Below are 21,327 nucleotides of genomic sequence, written 5' to 3' on the forward strand. Positions count from 1 at the left end.
TAAAGAAAATAAACTTTAAACACATAAGAATGTAAGAAAGATAATCCATGCCAAACTCTGTTGTTTATATGTAAACAAGTGTATTTTTTTAAGGGAATTGTTTTATAACTTTAGTCAAATTTTCAAAAGGGTTTGCAAAGCAACAAAATAACTAACTCTTGGACTAGAGAAACATGGCAATCACTACAACTCCTTTTTCCTGCAAATACAACTTATTTGAGCATAGAGCAACAGCATTGCTAACTTTAGATATTTTACTTTATGTACCATTAAATCTGTCTAACTCAGAAGCCCACTTAGCAAAGAATGATAGCACTAACAGGAGTTCTTGGGGCCAACAACAGATTTAACCACTGTGTCCTTTGATCTGGCTTCCAGGAATAAGGAGAGCCAGCAGGAAACTCGGCTGTCTGGCAAAGCCCACTGTAACTATCAGCAGAAATGGAGATGTGATCACTATAAACACCAAGAGCATCTTTAAAAATAATGAGATCGCCTTTAAACTGGGAGAAGAGTTTGAGGAAACCACACCAGGGGGCCATAAAATCAAGGTGAGGCCTTCAACATTCTTTCAGATATATTTCATAAAAATGTTCATTTGGAATCACCCTAAGTAAACAATTAGGCAAACATATCTCAAGTGTGTAGTAGATAAACTTTGGGTTACAACCTAGTTCTGAGGATCTGCAATTTTAAAATGTATACCAATTTCCTGAGAGCGCGTGGAAAATGCCATCTTTGGTGCCTTCCCCAGAGACTCTGATATCTGGGATAGACTCTGGAAAATTGATTTGTAACACTTCTGATTCAGATGCTCAACAGATCACATTCTGAGACTCATTCCCTAGATCATTCTCTCAGAAACAAAACTTCTACCTTCCCATTTTGCAGCAGTACTCACTCATAATATTACAAAGAATAAAATATGCATTAACTGGTATTGGTGAAGTTATGCTAGAGTAACACATTAACTACAAATTCTCAATGACTTAACACAAAGGGTATTTATTTCTAACTCATAGTATACATTCCATGTTTGGGTGGAGAACGAAGAGTCTCTGTGAGGAGCTGCCTGTGTGGGGTGACCAGATACGTAGGGAACCTATCCCTCTTAATTTCTCAGGGGCTCAGGAAGGTTCAGCAACCTTGTATTTGGAACACCTCACATTTGTGGTCACCTCAGTAAATAACATAGGGCCAGAACTCTGGAACTTTTCATTGCTCACCTTGGAAGTGAAATACAATTCATCTATGGGCTCCAACTGGAATATGTAATTTATATAATTTATATTTATTATCTGTCCCTCAAACCAGAATATAAACCTCTCATAGACAGGATTTCTTCTTCATTTTCTTTTATAGAACTCACTAGCTATCATATAATATTAGCTCAACAAATACTTATTGTTTGAAGGAACGGACTCAGTAAAAGATGATTCAACTACCTTTAGTAACCCTGGTTAAAAAGAACCATCATACCACATTAATAAATAGTTGCAAAATAATATGACTTCAAATTCCTGTAAAGTATAAAGTGGAAGAAGAGTTTTAACCTGAAATAGTTATTAAAGATGCCTGGTTAAGTTAAAAAAAAAAACAAAAAACAAAAAATACTCAGGCCCTCCCTGGTGGTACATTAGGTCAAAGCACAGTACTAAGAAGCTAGCCACAGCCACTTCAGCACAAGTTCAATCCCCAGCCAGGGAGGTGACCCACATGGCACAGCAGACCTCTCCTGTCTTGCCTGCTGCTCCCCTCAGCAGTGCACTTATCAGTCAGCCTGTTCTGCTCCCCACTCTGTCTCTGGTGAATCCTCTCACTGCCCCTGTACCTCTGGCCTGTGCCCCAGTTCTGTATGCATAAATAAATAAGTCTTTAAAAAAATAAATTTTAAAAACTCTACTAGAATAAAAGGGGATTGAAAACTCTAGGAGAACCGAAGGAAAATTGGTGGCCCTTGTGATCTCTGCCATAAGAGAGAAGAATAAAGAATTTTGGTAGAAGGCCCAACTCAGTGTAAATGTAAGCTATGAAGAATCTGTGGTGTTCCAATTATTTTAAAACAGGATATTGCAGTGAAGTGGAGTTAATCAGATATCTCTAAACTTTGTGGTGCATAATTTAATGGAGAAAGAGGCAGACTGGTTTTGGATTGCTTGAATGTGAACCCCAACACTGCTATCAACCCTATGTGACCTTGGCAAGTCTCTGAACCTTGCTGGCTGGGTGGATTTTTTTCATTTGCAAAAGAAGATGTTAGTACTTATGTTATAAGGTTGCTGTTACCTGGAGTAATACATGAAAATCTCTTTGAAGAGTGCCTCACACCAAAATGCTGTTCTTGTGATTATCATTATCATTATTTTTATGTTGCTGGGTAAGAAGAGAAAATGGAACTTTCCGTCTTTAAGAACATTCTTACAATGGAAATTTGAATTGAATTTTGTGCCAGACAACATAGTCATATGATAAACTCAAGTTTAATAGCAACATGGTGTAAAGAGTGTTAAAGAACTCAACAACAATAAAACCAAGATTTAACTTATTCTTCAAGATAATGTCATATTTTCACTCTTATAGAATATTTTTTCCCAGAAGAATCAGCCAACAAATTTACTGTTGACAAAGTCATACAATAAATGGAATGGTAAACACCAGACTACAACCACGTGAGAGAGGATTACAACAGTTGAAAAGAATTTGGCACCTGATGAAATTATAGTGTTTAAGCTGACCATTTAAGCTGAATTTGATTTTTTGTTTTGTTGGGTTGCAGAGTGTGGTAACCTTGGATAATGACTCCTTGATTCAGGTCCAGGACTGGAATGGCAAAGAGACCACCATACAGAGAAAGCTAGTGGACGGGAAAATGGTGGTGGTGAGTGAGGTGTACCGCACTGCTTTTTTCACCCCCGATAAAAATCTCTCTATGTAATCACTCAAACAGCTTGTCCTAAAACATGAAGTGAATACATTTCTTTCTTTTTCTCTTGCTTTATAAGAAGGGTCCAAAATATTGGCATTCTAACATAAATACAAAATGTTTATGGACAGAGGAACTAAAAAACTTAAGAGGATTTAAAAATTATGTTCTCTAGCTCTTTGACTTGTGCATAAGCCTTGCAAGCATTTATTTGTGCACTAAAGGTTTCAGCAAGGGATGGGAATTGAGGTTAGTATGTTCTGTGTCAGGGTCAGTTTCTCAAATGTTTTCAGTTCATCACCAAAGAAAAGTTCAAGAAGGAAATTTTAAAGATGCAAAGCTTGAGTAGTGTCACTTGGGTATGGATGAGTTGATGAAAGTAAACACATTTATGTGGCTACCACAAACCTATACTTTCATATATATTTTACCCAATCCTCACAATAATCTTTTGAAGTAAAATTTATCTATATATTTAACGTGAGTACACAGAGATTCAGCTTAAAAAAAATATAGTGATGGGATTTAAATCCAAATTGACCTGATTCCAAAGTCTATACATTTTTGAGTTATACACTTTCTTGAAATAACTTCCCAGGTCATGTTCTTACTTCTGTATAGTGAAGATGATTTGATGTTTCTCCTCTTCCCAAATATACATATATAAACACACATACAAATCTCTCTATACATTAAGAGTACAAGTTCACCAAGATGAAGGAAAATCAAATTGGAATATAATAGAAAACAGTTCAAAGGGAACATACAAAAAGTGTGTAGAGATAAAATGAACTGTCCACATTTCTTAATGTAAGTACTTTTCCCCCAATAACAAAGAGTATATTTCTTTATAAACTAAGACATAGAGGACTAAGGATAACTCATTTTATTTCTTCTTACAATGACCCTAACCACTAAGCAGATAGGCTTTATGTATTTTTTCTTTTCCTAGCCATGGCTAACAACAGGTAGGTAGATGTTTTTAAAACATAAACATTCCAGTGTCTTTCAGTCACACTTAAATAGCTGATTTTCTTCAAACCTCAAACACTTTATCATCTGGTTCCTAGAAATCTCTTCAGTCTTATTCATTAACCCTACCCACATATTCACTGCTGTCCACACACTTGGTTCCCTTCCTAGTCTTTTAATTTTAATTGAGGTATTCTTGGTTTACAAGAACTGTTGTGTGTTAGGAATACAGATTCTTCAAATATATGTTCTCACAACACATCCACCACTGAAGTGCTGATAATCCTCTAACACAGGGCACTGGACCCCTCCTTCCTTCCCTCTTCTCCTCTCCCTCCCATAACTCCAATTCTGCCGTCAGAACCCATTTCTTTGTATCCACACAGTAATTAAATCATCTGTTATTTGTGATTTATTTCCCATAACATAATCCACTCAAGGTTCCTACTTGTGGCAACTAGCACATTTTCATCTTTTTTTTTTTTAATAGATGAGTAGTATATTCCATTAAACAGATTTTATAGTTCACTGGGAAGATTAGGATCATTATTGGATTTTGAATCCAAAGAGGTGGATTTCCATTTCTGAGGTTCAGTACTTATGACTTTACATAAATAAATCATTTACTCTTGTCTTCACATGTGGCTAATTAAAAAAAATATATATGTATAAAAATATTTTATATATTACACACACACATATATATTCAATGTAATTCTATCACATTATATTCACAGAAACACTGCAGTGGTATGTTATTATTTCAGAAATGTAGAATATGTAAAATAGCTAAAAGAAGGGCCTCCCTGGAAGCACAGAGGTTAAGTCTCAGCACTTTGAAGCTGTCAGCAACTGCTTCAGCATAACTTTGATCCCTGATCAGGGAGCTACCTACAAGGTGCTGCAGCCTAACTCCTTTTGGTAAGGAAAGCAACTTATTTCACCTCTCTGTCTCTGGTGAATCCTCTCACTGTCCTCCCATCTCTAGCCTACACCCCAGCTCTTGTATGCATAAATAAGTAAAACAAATCTTTTTAAAATAGCAAAAATGATTCACGACAGGCATTTAAAACATTTAAATAAAGGTGTTGTATTTCAGCAAATATATCTTTTACATATATAAATATACAATATAGAGTATATGATCTGCTCTTAACATAGAGTTATCTATAGTTGTCTGTATAGATTTCTGTTTAAGAAATGTATAAACATGGGGCCCTCCCTGGTAGCACAATGGGTTAAAGCACTGTATTATAAAGCTCTTTGAGGCCACTACAGCACGAGTTTGATCCCCGGCCAGGGAGCTGACCCACATGGCATGGCAGACCTCTCCTGACCCACCTGCTGCTCCCCTCAGCAGTATACTTTGTCAATTTGCCTGTTCTGCTCCCCATTCTTGTCTCTGGTGAATCCTCTCACCTACCACACCTCTGGCCTGTACCCCAGTTCTATAAGCATAAGTAAATAAATATATTTTTAAAAAGTACAAAAGCAGATAATATCTAGTTTTTATTTCCTAAATGTCAGTTTCACTAAAAATCCTGAATCTTCATTTGTCTTCTAGGAAAGTACTGTGAACAGTATTATCAGCACTCGGACATATGAAAGAGTGAACCCAGTCTCAAACTCTTAAGCATTCCCAAACTGTGACTCAAACTGCTGAGCTCATTTAAATAAAACTCATGAATTTTATATGTATTACTTCAATGTCTATAATAAAGTGTTGGAAGCTTCTGCTTATTTCTTGGTGGTAGTGTTGTGACCTTTGCATAAAAGCACAAGTTTTTCAAATGTAGAAATAGCAACTCCCCCATGTAAGATGGAGCAGCCTGATTTGGAGGTCTTTATTTTGTCAGTTATTCATGGAGAATGGAAAGTCCTGTCAACTCCCAACTTGCAAACTCACGGCTGGCTTTGATCAGTGTGGGTCAACAAATTTTGAATCGCGATTCTAACTCTTTTGGTAAGGAAAGCACATTACTTGCTATTCATAAGCCAATCACCAGAGACAAAGTCCAGGGTTAGGATAGTAGGGTTTATTCAGAATAGTGGTAAACTGAGGTGACAAGACTCATGTCTTGAAGAAACCGTTTCAATTTCTGGAAACACTAACTTTTTATAGCAGAGTGCATGATAAAGTTTTTCTTGACTCCTACAAAACTGGTAGTCATTCTGCAGGTGCTGTTCTTGTGGAAGTTTTATGATGATGATATCACTTCACTTCATTTTTCAACAGAGAACCACTTAAAAGGAGTGATGGAATGTTTGCTCAAGGCCATTTTAGGGAAGGTAATACGTTAATCATTGGCAAGATATAGCTATTCTAGAGGTTCTAACAATGGTTTGCTCAGTTAGTTTCTCATTTAATCTTTTGTGCTTTCACTTTCCTCACTTGTTATACTGCCCTTCACTTTTCTTTTCTTTCCCAGAGCATTATCATTTCCTATACAAATATAGAAGTATAGGGAACTGGCACACTGTGACACTGATAGGTATCACCATCGTTTCTCAAACGATGCCCTCTCCCATGTAAGAATTCAGATATTATTGAAATGAGCATGCATTCACACTATATTGAATGTACGGAAGAGATAGAAAGGAATTTTAGAACTTTGTTTTTAGAAATACTGCAGTAACAATGACTGGACTTACCACAGAATGAAACCAGAGACTGGGAAAGAGAGATCAGAGGGCTATAAACCAAGCGATTTACTGGGCTCATACTGAGCAAGGAATAGTTTAAGCCCTGGGAAGCAAGAAAGGTGAGTCATGGTGTTCAACAGGGGCATTCAAAAGAGACCCCAGAGGACTATTTCTTGTCTTGATACTAGGCCTAAGCTATCTGTAGTGGAAAATTGAGGTGACACTCAATTTAAGAAAGCTTAAACACAAAACTTGAAAAGTTTAAACTGATCTGCCAGTAACTTCAATACCTGTAAGAATAAAGACCAATACTCTTTAAAGAAAGACAAAATTCAGCCATTTAAACTGTTATTAAGTCTATTCACTCAATCAAAAATTATTAAAAGTGAAGAAAAAGGGAAGGAAAATGGTGATAACACTGAGACTTAACCCTTAGACCACCACGGAGGTCCTAGAAATGGAAAATGGGATCCATAATTAGGAAAGAAAATCTGTTAAGAAAAGAGACCCAAAATGATAGAGATGGTGGAATTAATCAGGCACCGGTATTGAGATCATCATAAGACACATAAATATGATGACAAGCACAGTATCCAAAATGAACACTTACTGGATAGAATTAGAAGAGATTAGTAAATTTGAAGATATAGCAAGAGTGCATTCAGCTGAAGCACATGGGGAAGACCAGAAAATGATTTATTTCTGTATAGGAAACTCCCTCACCCAAGTTTAGACACCTTCCAAGAGGGAGAGTCAACCCAATACTTGTTTGATACAGGGATACACTAATTCAGGATGGGGCTGCAGCTGTGAGTCTCCAGAAGCCTACATTCCTACACCTGGAAGTGGGGAGGAATAATTTCTCATTCCTGAAGAAATCTATAAGGCAGTACAGTTCAGGCTTTTTTTCTTTTTCCCTTTTTTCCCCTCACCATATTAGAGTGTCCATTGAGAATTACAGAAAAACCTCGATTTATGCAAATACCTACCCTGAAAATCCACTTAAAGTGAAAAACTTCTGTTTGTTTTTATGTTTAATTTCTATACAAAGACCACCTTTAAGTTATTTACAATTTTTTCCCAAGTTTATAAAATGCATTTACATATAACTAATACTGAAGAACAAAGTTTCTTGTTTTGATAAACAATCTTTAAGAGGGCAGGGATTTTGCTACTGTCATTTTTGGTAGGAACAACGATATTATAACCTAAGATCTAAAACAGCACTGGGTATCTCTAGAAGTGCTAAGTAAATGGTAAACAAATCAGTGAGTGAATTGTACTCACACATGAAATAGTATTTCCTATTGCTTTCCTCAAGGTGGTGCTGTGTTCAATATAAAAAGTCACTTAAGCAATGACTTTTCTTTTTAATATAGCCTTGATATCTGATCAATTGCTTTTTATCTTGCTTTTTTAAGTTTCCCATATTACTAACCTCCCCATCTGTTTAGGATTTATGTTCTTTACTAGAAGCAGCTATAACATAGTTGGGGGTATTGCTTTTCTTGCCTTTTCACTCCACTATTTATCTTTGGTATTGTACATTCAGTATTTGAAATTTTAACTATTCTAATTTTTGTACAGTTGTCACTGGTATTTTTGAATCCTCAATATTTTGTGAATGTTGTACGTTTATGTACACCTTTTAATGAATTCTGTATACTTTACATATACTGACAAACTAAACATGAAGACATATTAAAGAAGAAAACATGATTGAAGAAAGTTATGTCCATTATATAGGTAAATATGTGTGTGTGTAAAACTGTAAAAGTTTAGCTATTATTAAGTAGATTGACTCTGAGCCCAGTTAGATACACATATTATCAACTTTGAATATAAGCGGGACTAGAAGTGTTCTAGGAACTTGAGAGACATTGTGAAACCCTTTCTTTACTCCCCTTCTACCTCTGACATTTTCCGTTAGAAGTCCTCAAATGACCCATTTCCTTCTTTTTGGCTTTTCAAAGTTTTTCTGTCTTCGAGTACCCTCCCCTTTTAAGCCAATATTGGCAGCAAGAGCACTACTTTAAACCACTGTCTTATACCACTGCATGAGTTCAAGCCTTGTGCGGTCTTGTGGGGATGGACCATGGATAACTCAGATGACAAGGGGAGTCATCTGTGACTGTGGGTTACTGATGTGACTCCTATTTCACGGTGTCTCTCTCCTCATTGCTCTCAGACAAAACTGTAAAGATGTCATTTCGGGAATAACTGACTGAACTCTGGGGAGCATGAAAGTGCACTGTGTCCATGCTATCTCAGGATACGCTGACTTAGCCCAGGCCTTGTGCCATGGTTCACAGTTGACACAAAATGTACAATCCAAGCACAGATGAGTGCAAATGTCAAACATCTCAATTAGTCATGACCAACACAATTCATATTTGCAAATTACATGAACACAGAGAATACATCCTAATTTATCTTTTTTATCCACTTTCTGCTCATTCCTCCTTCTCAATGCCTGGTTTGTGATATTGTGTGAGTATGAGTGTGTGTAAATGATTTACAAAAAAAGCGAACCATTTAAAATTAGCTGCATAGTATTGTACAGCTATAAGAAGGGAATCAATAATTTGATGTAATTGAGCAAGGAGTACAATGTACATGGGTCACCTTGGTCAAGTTGCTATGTCTCCAACTTAACAGTAAATGGGATGATGATTGCAACCAAACTGCAGGGTTGTTGTGAGGATTAATTGCTTATTATACATAAAAGCCTCAGTAAACTCTCATTCATACCAGGCCCCCAAGACTTGTGAGAAATAGAGTTGCTGGTCAATTCTATTTTGGAGGTGAAATTCCAAAAATATTGTCTGAATGCAATATTGCAAAAAGAATGCAAGCAATAGTTGGACATTCTAGAGTAAATTAGAAATTAGTTTCAAATAGTACTACTACTGGCTAATTTTGAAACTGGAAATATTTTAATGATTTTAGAGAAATACTCCTATTTTGATTCTATAGATTTACAATTGCACTTAGTGTTTAAACTTTATTTCCTAAGAGCAGTCTCCTGCCCATGGACTGTGACTTTATTATTTTCACTTTAATTGTAGCCTTCAGTCCTTTGTAGGGTTACTATAGTTAGGAAGCTTTTGTTCCTCCTGACCTGTTCGTGCAATTAATTTCTTCAATAGAACTGTGTTAATTAGGATAGCCTAGAACTTTTGCTAAAGGACAACTTATCTATTAGTCAGAGTAGCAAAGAGCACATGATCAGAATACTTTTAGAGACCCATTTAAATGTTAATTTCTTATAAAGTCATAAGGAAAAAATGAAATCTTTTTTTCTCATATTCGAAAAAAAAATTAAGGCCCATAAAAATTACTGAATTTTGTTTAAACAGAAAAACATAAGTGCTTAAAATTTTAAAAAGGTAATTTATAATATTGTTATTATTATGGTGAGAGGGACTTCTGAAAGCAAAGGCATAAAGGCAATGTGGCCCTGCATTGACCCTTTGACTTTCAATATGCTTGCTGTTGACTGATGGGTTTATCATCCATACTAAACCTTTGGTTCCAATGTTTTTATTTTTTTTTTCGAATTGTAGAATTTTTTTTAGATGCACAATGATGCCGGATGTAACCTTTTGATTGTTTTCTAGTTATTTGCTATCTCATGGCTCATGGAATATTTCTAATTTGCCTGCTTTCTTAAATCCCTATTTGTTCCCTAATCCCCACCCTTTCCTGCCTTCCTCTCCTCCAGAACATATGCTAGGACACACAAACAATGTCAGGCAAATGGGTCAAGAAAACCTATTATGGGATCAAATAATAATTTTTGCAATTAATGCAAATTTCATTAGTATTCAGTTATTCAAGCAATTACAGAAAAGGATAAAATTAAGTCAATGGTGAATGGCTAGAAATCAGTGATACTTTAGGATGATGTATGAGATACTGTTCACCCTACTACATGTGTTTACCTTGAATAAAGAGGGAGCAACACTTGGAATTGTCTGAGAGACACCAGGGTTCATTTGGAAAGTGCTGGTCTTCAAGTCTGAACTTCCCTTCCCAACTTTCCAGTGAATTTCTCCATTCAGTTGCCTATTTAGAAGATAATTTTTTTTCTTTTCAATTTCAAAGCCAAACGCCACAAAACTCAAAAGTTTGAATTTAAAGTATGAGAACAATAATTTAAAAAAAATGATTTTGAAACTGACAACTACATAATACTTAAGCATTGTCTTGTGTCAATATAAGGACTAAGGGTATTTTCTTGCAATACTGCATTAAAAAGAAATCTAACTAGGAACTTTGTATATGATTTATCAGGTAGCCCTTATGTAAATAGCGGCATTGTTCTCTGAGGAAGTTAAAGACAGCCTCCTTCATGTCAAAAATACAACCTCCCTTTCCTGTCCATTTTGATACACATTAGGAAAAGCTAACTTGTTGATTTCACCCTTCTTTCCATGCTCCACATTATCTTTCAATCATGTTTATTTCCTTTAAAAGCCATAACCTGGTTTTTTCAATTTAACATTTTTTTGTAGTTTAAATAAAATCTCCTTGTTCTTCAGAAACAACCAAATGTTCTCTAAATTGAATAATCCACCATCTTAGATACTGAAACGTTAACTGCATTTAGCTAAGCAAAGTCAAATTTCTTTAAGTTAAGCTCTATTAGAGACTGATTTGAAATCTGTATATATCAGACTTTTCAAAAGATCTATTTTATAAAGCATGATTAAGTATGTATATTAAATTGGTTATAAAACTGTTCTGAAATGATTGTGTACATAACATTCATATCTGGGTTCTTCAGGTACAGCTCTCTTTGTAAGGGACCATGGAAATCCTGAGAACATTGGAGAGAGCAGAATACTGAGTGAAAAACCCTGGCTTGCCACTTACTGCTCATTGTGTTTGGTTAAGTATTTAACCCACATTTTAAATGATCATCTATATAATGGGGCCAGTAAATTTTCCACTGATAATTTCATAAGATTATGGAAAAGATGGGGGAGATAGTGTGGAAATTCTCTAAGACAATGAAGGATGACCAAAATTGAAAAAAATAGGCCCTCCCTGGTGGCGCAGAGGGTTAAAGCGCAGCACTGAGAAGCTAAAGCCACTTCCACATGAGTTCGATTCCCACCTGCCCCAGAGGTGACCACATGGTGTGGCAGACCTCTCCTGACCCGCCCGCTGCTCCCCTCAGCAGTGTACTTCGTTGATCTGCCTGTTCTGCTCCCCTTTCTGTCTCTGGTGAAGCCTCTTGCCACCCCTGAGCCTCTGGCCCGTACCCCAGTTCTGTATGTACAAATAAAATAAATCTTTTAAAAAAATTGAAAAAATATTATAATAATTCCACTTAACACACTATTTAATTACTTACAATAAGAAAATCACTGCAGCAGTTCCAGGGAAGTAGGACCCTCAGACCTGGTCTTGAGATGGAAAAATCCCTTAGATGAGTGATACTTTTCCTACAGTCCTCATTTGTATTATCTGTTGGTCCCTGAAATTGATCAGGGAGTGAGGCTGCCAAAAAATAATGCTCAGATTATCCTTTTCCCCAGGTGTGGGAGAGATAATGGGAAAGAATACTGAAAGAATACTGAATATTGGGATTTTTCACCTAATTTGCTCTTTTTTTTCTCTCTCTTCTGTAAGCTGAAGAGGTTTGGAGATGTGTGTATTCTTGTGGAAGTAGGTTATACTTCATAAAGTCTTTAAAAGACCCAATTGGGACCTGGAGAAGTAAAATGAATTTGCTGACGTGTCTTATTTGAGATCAGGTCTTTTTGGAGAAGAAGTGAGGATCTTTTTGAAAGTTCTGCACATCATAGCTTATAGGAGAGAAGTCATAACAAGTGCTGGAGGGTAGGGAGAATGTAGTTTCACTCCACTTCAAGCATTTCATTGGGTCCTAAATTGAGTGATAGGCAGTTACACTCAAAGTCAAATTCAAAGCAGGGAAAAAGCTCTTATCTCAAACAAGTTTACAAAAGATGCGATGGGTAAATGGTGTTTCAAAGAAGGGGGACTACTACCAGGTATTGGGAAAACAAGAAATAAGTATACACAGAGTTTTGAAAAAAAGCAAATGGTGATATATTAGTAAAGAGAATGAAGGATGAAAAACCCCAGGATGGCAAGCCAAGAAAATCCCTCTCAGTGATGCTGGTCATGTTGCTCTCTTCTTTGCCCCCTTATCCCTGCCCTAATTCACCCTTTCTTCATTTTCTTTTAGATAATGACCTTCACCTTCTAATTATTCTCCTTGTCACAAAGTGCTAGTCACTCCTTAAACTAAGCCATGCTACAAGTAGAATTACCTCCTTAAATCTTGAATGCGATTTCACAACTAACTTCCCTACTGGAAAGACTTGATGACTTTCCTGCTGCTGACAAATGCCTTTGCCTGACCAGTAGCTCCAGATCCAACCCCTCAGGTGACCAGTCCCAAACACCTATGCACTTATCTACACACTCCCACGTGCTTATAGTATTAAAATACGTGTTTATGTATCTATATGTCACCTAATATATATGCCTACTCACGCCCCCTCGATTGCCTTTTCCTGCCTCAAATGATACTTTCTCAGTGAGACCTTTCTTGCCTCTTTGGATGAATTGGTCCTTCTCTAATAAATATGGACTTGTAGAGTGTAAGGAGATTTTTGCTTTTAAGACTTCTTTGGAATCTCCAGGTTAAACTGATGAACAGTCTGATTAAAGCATAATTATACTTCAATATAAATAGTCCTCCAGGTCTCCCTGGTGGTAAGAAGGATAGTTCATGTGTGATCTTTGGCTATTTCCTTTACATGAATATTTAAATGGTAGGAATTTTAAGATGGCTCAAATTTTGGGCAAAAACTCACCGTCTTTTGTACTTGTAAGTTCTTAAAAGGTCTCTTGATGGAAATCTGCCTATTTGTTCAACCATAATAAACTTAAATGAACATTTTGAGTTGTTATAATGACTTTCTTGAAAAATTTTTCAAGAGCATTTTTCATCTTTAGAAATTAGTCAAATTGCATACAGTGTGTTACCAAAGTTTTTTATGGAGCAAAGGGCTCCATAAAAGGCAATCCCACGAGAAAGTCATAAAATTGGGAAAAATAATAACTGGATTCACTTTAATTGATACCTATTGGCACCATGTTTTGTGTCTTGAAAGACATTCTTTGACCTTCAACTTCTTGATTCCATTTTAAGCCCTAAGACTCTCAACTTTGGTCACTAAATGTAGATTTTGATGTAGACAAAGACAGGAATCTGTCCTTCCATGCTCTTTTTTAATTTATAGTTACTAATTATTGTTAAGTTCATACAATGCTTTTATGTGTCCCAAACAGATTTATTATTGAATCCTTTTCAGGCCCAATAAGCCTCCCACACTTTGACAGATACCCAAATGGATAAATGATGACCCTTGTTTTCTAAACTGCAAGCACAGGATTACATGGTTAAAGGGAGTTCCCCTAGATCCAGAGGCAAATGAAAGAGGAGCTGAAAAAAGGCTCTGATGTAAGTGATTAGATCAAAGGCAATTTTTTTGTCCCATGTCAGGAGATTTTCTGTGTAATGCACACCTTGTAATGTCTACAGTTCAGAAGTACTGTGGTCATCAGTAGCTATTCGATCTCAAGGTCATCCCTGAATAACAATGAGTTGTGGGAAAGACTTTCCTCTTTCATTTTAACCTCTTTGTTTCTGCAGTAATTCAATTCAATAAAATGGCAACTCAGCCATCCCTTTGTAATTACACCAGGAAGGCTTTGTGAACTAATTATTTCACTTATTCAAGTAGCAGGGGGGTAATTTACCAGCAAGGTGATATTAGGCAATCATCTCAAATCTGACTGAGCATCCAAACTCCAGAGGGCTGTTGCTGTATCAAGATTCTGGCTGGACCCAAGGCCTTCAGATTCTAGGAGGGAAGGGGTTTTTAAAGGTTGTTTTGAAAAGTTCCCCTAGTTAGATGATTTAGGTTTAAGGAAAACTTGTCTAGTACTCTCCTGCAGGGATACTCAAGATCAGTCTTCCTCAGGAGTAAAAAATTTCATTTCATCTCTAATGAGGAAAGACAAATAGAACATTCTTATAAATCCTTGAGGTGTTTCAGAAACAGGTGACCAATATTCCTTACTTTAAAAAATAACTATAAACCGGAAACATTCTCTAGGGTTGTAGAGGGGAATAGAATAAAAACCAGGGTAGGAAGAGCACAGAGGACTGTGGTGATGGCACATGGGTGAATTGGTGTGGGAAGCCCATGGGGATTACAACTGAGATGGAAAAATGCTCAGAATGATGTAAAATATATAAATAAGTGTGTGTGTATATGTGTGTGTGCGTGTATTCAAATTAAAAAAAAAAGAAAACACTGCTGCTTTCAAAGTGTAGCATAGAGGGAGCAGAAGGGCAAAGAAGATGTCATATTTGAGAGGTTCAACTGTTGCTTTTTAGGAGCCCAATGTCTCCCAAAGATCACATCAGCACCAGTGCCAAAAATAGAGGGAGTTTGGAGAGGATGATCAACAGGAGCAGGACTGGGACTCTCAGGGTATTTGGCCCCAGATTAGACTAGAAAACACAGTTCTAGATTGAAACTCATGCCCTCACCCTGAACTATTTAAACAGCTTCTTCACTGGCCATTCTTTTAGGGTCTATGGTCTTGCCTGCCTCCTTCCCCTAATGATTCTAGCTCCAACTGTTTTGCTTGAATTGTTTCTTGGTTAAAGGGTAAACATGTTTCTCTGTGACTTAAACATTGTTAAATTCCCATAGTTAAACATTTTCTCAATTATTTACTTGTACTGAATCCAGCGTTCTCTGTAAAGCATCTAATGCTCTCTGTCATAGAGTTACTTTGTACATTTATAACTTTGCTTTCATCCTGAATCATATAGTATAAAGAAACTCTTTAGCTTTCAAAGTCTGTCCATAACTGGTTGGTGGACTCTTTAACTTCTAACCTTAAACTAAACCATGATTCATCCTGCCACAGCTTCTATGACCAAATAGAATGATTTTTGTCTCTGAATCTTGAACATAACCTGTTAGACCTATTATTAGCACACAATTACTTATTTTAAAGTCTAGTGTCCCCAATACACTGTTACCATATTTTAATGTTTTAGCATTAATATTAAGAAGAATAAAAGTTATAGTAGTGGCTATTATATATCATTACTGCAAGGTTCTGCACTTAATGCTTTGGGAATGATCCCACTTAATACTTGTTAAGAAATAGGTAAGTTAGCTACATAAAGAGTGAGCTGTTGTTGGAATACAGTTCTGGCTTGAAAGCTGGCATCATGCATACAATAGGCTCTAAGAGAATAGTTGTTAATGAATAAATAATTATAATACTATGTAAATGAACAAGTAAATTAATCTGGGTATCAGCTTTTCAGAATGGGTGCTAATTACAAAGTCCTGGGTGTTTTTTATTACAAAGTAATCTGCTAAAATTTTCTGGATAGAGTATCTGTTTGTGGGGAGAATGAAAAAAGGAGTCAAGAAATAGCAAAATTTTTTCTTCCAAAAACTACTTCTTCAGCAGTGATTCTCAAAAGGAAAGCTAGAAAAGAGACATGAAGATAACATTCTTATGTGAAAAATGCACAGTTAAACCACCTTAAAAGCCCAGTTGGGGAAGGGAGGGTGGAAACTATGAAAGATTATTATGAACTATTGGGTCCCGGTTGCTCATTATAACCCTCCTGGTGGCTGAGGCCACTTCATCCTTTCTTGGAACCTCAGCTATTTTCCACCTTTGGAGAGGTTCTTGTTCCAAGGATGCAGGAGCTCTTTCTGTGTCCTCACATGGAGACAGTGTCACAAATGCCAGCTGTCTGATCTCAAAGCAGATCTGGGCCTTGTAGTCTCTACTCCGGTAATTGAGCTTCTTGGTTGATTTTGGGACCCAGGGCCTAATTTGCATACTAGTTTCAGGGATAAAAAAAATTATTTCAGAAGCTAGAACTCCACTTGCTAAAGCAGTCTCCTACCAGGGTCCCAATTAGTGACTGGTCACTAGGATCCTTGCTGCCTGGGGGTCTCACCTGATAGCTCCTGCTCCCTCATATTTCTGAATGTACTTATTGCTCCAGTAAAGTTCCACAGCTCTCCTACTTAGCAATTTTGGGGATTCAGCTGATTAAGCTGATGATGGATCATTATCATCTACCAATGATCTGTCTAGTTTTTGCAGTGGCTAAATAGGTAAACTGAATAAAGATATGATAGGGTCCTCAATTCCTGTATTCATAAAGTCTCATGTATTAGTGGTGACACTAACATCTACAGTGTTCTAGAAGGCCTGTGTTATTTATAATTTACTGTCTTGTTCTCTTGGAGACTGGGGAAGAAGTTTCAAAAGAAAACAACAGAGAAAATCTAAAGATTCATAATGCATCTAACACTAAAGGGAATAAAAACAATAAAACAAATGGATGCCATAAAAGGGTCCCGTCAGACAAGCATTCCCACCTGGTGCAATTACCTTGACAGTCTCCCCTTCCAAAAGAAAGGATTTACACAGCAAGGCAAGCCCACTCCTCCAATCTACTGGCTCCTTTCCCATCCCATTTCACAGACCTTGCCTAACTCTCCTTTTGCTTATCCTCCCTCTGAATGACCTGTCTGCCCACTACAAACAAGTGTAAATCTATCAAGTCTACCTGTGTAACAAATGTTGAAATGACTGACTAAAAAAGAAAACCTTTGTGTATGCTTGAGTGTACAAGGAAACCTTTAACCTCTCTGCTCTCTGAGCATCCGGTGTGGTTTTCTCCCTGCCAGACAAGCCAGTTTTCTGCAACAATACTGATGGTGACTGAACAACTACTAACAAGGTATACATAGGGCTATAATGTAGGAAAATAAGACTTTAATTTAGAAGAAAACATACATAAAAAGTTAAGTGAACTCTATTTCCATGTTGTTGGAACTGTATCTGTGACTTTGGATAAGCAATGTAAAATAATGGGGCCCTATTTTCTACTTTGTAAATGAGATTTCACTAGAGGTCAGTGAGAGCAACGTAATTCTATGATTTTTCTATTTAATTTCTTGGTGCTATCAAAAAATTGCAGTAATTGAAGGAACCTAGGAGGACAATTAAGAATAATACATTGTCTAAGAACATCATCCTTATATGACATGATGCATCATGGAATTTTTTTTTTTTTGGAAAAAATAAAACATCAAAAATATGCTACATGTAAAATTATCTTCTATATACTTAGATTTTTCTTATTCACATTTCCAAATCATGTTATTTGGCAAGGAAACAAACAAAATATCCACATACTTTTAGAAGATATGTCATTAAGATTTTAAACTCCAGATATTTTTTAGCTCTGAAAGAGGTAAGTTGCACCCTGCACTGCTATGCTAAGCTTTTGGAATAGAGTGCTATTTTTGAATAAAGACAATACATCTATCTGAATAAAATACATGGATATGGGGGCTGAGAGTCTGTCATTGACTTGATTTAAAATAGTCCGTTCTGTAGCCCTGGGGGATTTAGAAGTATGTCAAAGGACATGGGGGTGGAGAGAAGCCTTCTAGAATCTAAGGACAATATCCCTGGGTGTGATTTGCGAGGAAGCAGGAATGACTTTTGCAGAGTTTGGCAAGATAACTAGGGAAAAGAGCACAAGCTGGGATGGTGGCTCCCAAGTTTTAGGACAATCAGGAGTCAGAACCCTCAAGACACTCAAAAGAAGGAAAATTCCACTTTGGCATCCCTGGGAATGCTTAAAGTCCCCATTCTTGCCTGCTAATGTTATTGAAGGATTTCTGATTCCTTCCTTTGCTTTCTTCAGAATAAGGGAAAACATGCAGTTCATAAAACCTAGGTTTTATATGGTTACAGAAAAAAAAAATCATATATTAGATATTTTCCCTATGCCAGAACTTTCTTTGAGGGTCTAAGAACTAGATAGGAGCATTTGAAGGACTAGAAATGTATTTTAGAGAATATTTCTGATTAACATAGTGATACAGTAAATGGGCTTTCAGATAAGCATTTGAGGATTTGCCTCCTTTGACAAATTTATGACGGAATTGGTTTTCTCGAGCTCTTAAATGACTGTGGGTTTACTTTTTTCTCTTCTTTCCTTGCAGTTTCTTAGGGTCAAGGAAAGGAATCCCAAACAAAAGCGAATAGTGAGAAAGCTCGAAGGCACCCAGGCACAGACTCCTTTTCCTCCCTGTGCTGCCCATCCCCATTACTCTTGCTGATCCCCCATTTTTGTTTGTCTTTTAACTAAAGGCTGGTGCCCACAGGTCTCCATCCCAGCACTAACTTTTACTGCCTCCCTTTTGCAGACACTCACCCACCTCCCCTTTTTCTTTGTTGAACACTCTACAAACAGCCCTGGAACTTGCCAAAGCGCAGGATGGTGGTCTTTCAGACATGAGTCTGTTGCCCTCCTCATCTGTCGACAAATAAAACCACTTTCCTTTTCCTCAAACTCTGTTTCCTTTTTTTGGCTGAGGGAAACTGAGACCGTTCGGTAACAATAGCACACTTAAGAATATAGAGTTCGTTGGGAGTGACCCAAGATTTACTGAGGAGGACTGGATGGGGGTGGCAATGGATTGGGCCTTGCATCTAAGGGTGATAAGGTGGTAATAAACTAGGCCTTACATAAAGGACACAGCGATGAGTCACCCCCTTTGAAATCTGAGTTTAGCATCTATATAAGAGACCCTTCCCCCTTACCAAGCTGGCAGTAGCTGCAGACTCCCCCTTTTTTATTGAGTTCTGCCTTAGCTGCTGCCTGTGAGCATTAAATCTTTGCTTGCTCAACTTTTCTGACTCCCGTCTTTCTTTCTTGCGACCTGTCACAGAAGTCAGGACAAAACAGAGTTAAACTTCAATGATGATTTGAAACAGCACAGATTTCGATGCATAAATGAATTTATAATCTCCAATTATTTTTTTTTTTTTACTGAAACATATAATTATTTCCCCAGGGCAATAAAGGAGATCAAGGAACTCCTTGAAAAAAAAAAAAAAACTCCTATCTAAGTAATTTATGATTTGTCAATACACATGCACAGTGGTTAGTTCACACAAATAATAAAGGAGATAACTTTATTTGTATTAGACTAAGCTCTTCCTGTCTGGAGTTTTTCAATTAACAGTAACTGACACTACAAGCATTTTTTAAGAGATGGTGAAAGGTGTTTTTCAACATTTACATTCATATGCCTTTGAAAAATGACTGATGCCTTGGTGGAGGCAAAGCAATTATTCTTGGTGGAATTCTTGCTCTGTGTAGTACTACTGATCAGGAGGCAGCTTCGTGGTATAGCAACCGAGGCAGGGTTATGTAAAGGGCAAACGGCCCCAGTGGTGCCTTCTTCGGCATGGAAAACATGTTAGGAAACAATCCACAGTTTCCTGAATTTTAAATCAAATGTTATGCTCCAGTTTTCTCTATGTCTATAAATTTAATGTGAATTAAAAGAACCCCTGTGCTATTGAAATGCAACTTTAATCTTCAACATGTCTTTATTGCAGATTTGTACTTAATCTGTACTTAATTGGTTAGGCTACCTAGTTCTCTTATGATGAGGCCATTTATGTAACATCTGTAGAATGTGTTAAGATTTATAATATTTATACACCTAGTGAATATTCTAGAAACATTAGAATCATACCATTATTTCATTATTTCAGAATGATACAGTATTTCAGACTTGCTCACTATATTTACTAGCATAGAAAATTACCAACCTTGGAAAATGTAAGTACGTATTCTCAACCACCTAGAAAACATGAAGGGGAAAACCTTTTAAGTTATTAATGAGGCTTGAAAAATCAGTTATAACCAAAATTTAATCACTATGGTCTTCCAACCTCTTTATTTGAGAAGCAAATAAAAAATACATGATAAAAAATGTATGCTCCACTTCCCTTTTCTTTTCCTCTTTTGAAAAGTTCTGATCATCCCCTCTAAGCCTTCTAAGAAAAGTTGCTTTAATTCTTCACTCTTACAAATTTTTTTCTCATCAGAGGATCATGAATGCTAGTGTTTTTATGTAATGCTATTTATTTCTCATTCAATTAATTTGCCTTTCCTAAGTCAGACCCTTTGATTTTGGTAGGACAGATATTCAGTCTGTATGTGTTGAGAGATTATTAGCTACAATGACAGGTGCTTTGTAAGTTCATGATTGTAGTATACAAGTTCATGTTCTATTATCTATTCACCTTGTGGCCAGGGTGGTGATTCCACGTAATAAACCCCATGGAAAGCAACTTTAAGCCAGTTCTACCAAAAGAAAATGGGTAATTACATTCACCATCATTGGGAGTTTGAAACTACAGCATTTTGGAGGGCAATGCATTAATGTGTATCAGCATTGAAATTGTGTATACTAACTTTCTTCTTAAAAAAAAAAGATTTTATTTATTTATGCATACAGAAATGGGGTACAGGCCAGAGGTACAGTGGCGGTGAAAGGACTCACCAGAGACAGATTGGGGAGCAAAACAGGCAGATCTATGAAGTAAACTGCTGAGGGGAGCAGTGGCGAGACAGGAGAGGTCTGCTGCGCCATATGGGTCACCTCAGGGGCTGGGGATCAAACTCGCACTGAAGCCACTGTGGCTCGTTTACAGTACTGCATCCCAACCTACTGCACACCAGAGAGGGCCCTGTGTATACTAACTTTCTATGTTAACTTTAGACATTTATTCTATGAAAATAATAATACAAATATGAGGCCCTCCCTGGTGGCGCAGTGGGTTAAAGCACAGCACTATGAAGCTAGCCAATGCTGCTT

The 21,327-nt window shown here is 36.9% G+C and overlaps 1 protein-coding gene across 1 annotated transcript in view; it reads left to right on the forward strand.

Annotated features, from left to right (window-relative positions):
• Positions 1–5,528, forward strand: part of FABP12 (fatty acid binding protein 12) — a 7,353-nt gene extending 1,825 nt beyond the window's left edge. Inside the window, exons 2-4 of the mRNA XM_004679770.1 lie at positions 379–551; positions 2,777–2,878; positions 5,460–5,528. Coding sequence (XP_004679827.1) covers positions 379–551; positions 2,777–2,878; positions 5,460–5,528 — 344 coding nt within the window. The remainder of the gene's footprint in view (positions 1–378; positions 552–2,776; positions 2,879–5,459) is intronic.
• Positions 5,529–21,327: the final 15,799 nt, after the last annotated feature.

Source organism: Condylura cristata, unplaced genomic scaffold (assembly GCF_000260355.1).
Source record: "Condylura cristata isolate star-nosed mole 26May11 unplaced genomic scaffold, ConCri1.0 scaffold00009, whole genome shotgun sequence".
Classification (NCBI taxonomy): domain Eukaryota; kingdom Metazoa; phylum Chordata; class Mammalia; order Eulipotyphla; family Talpidae; genus Condylura; species Condylura cristata.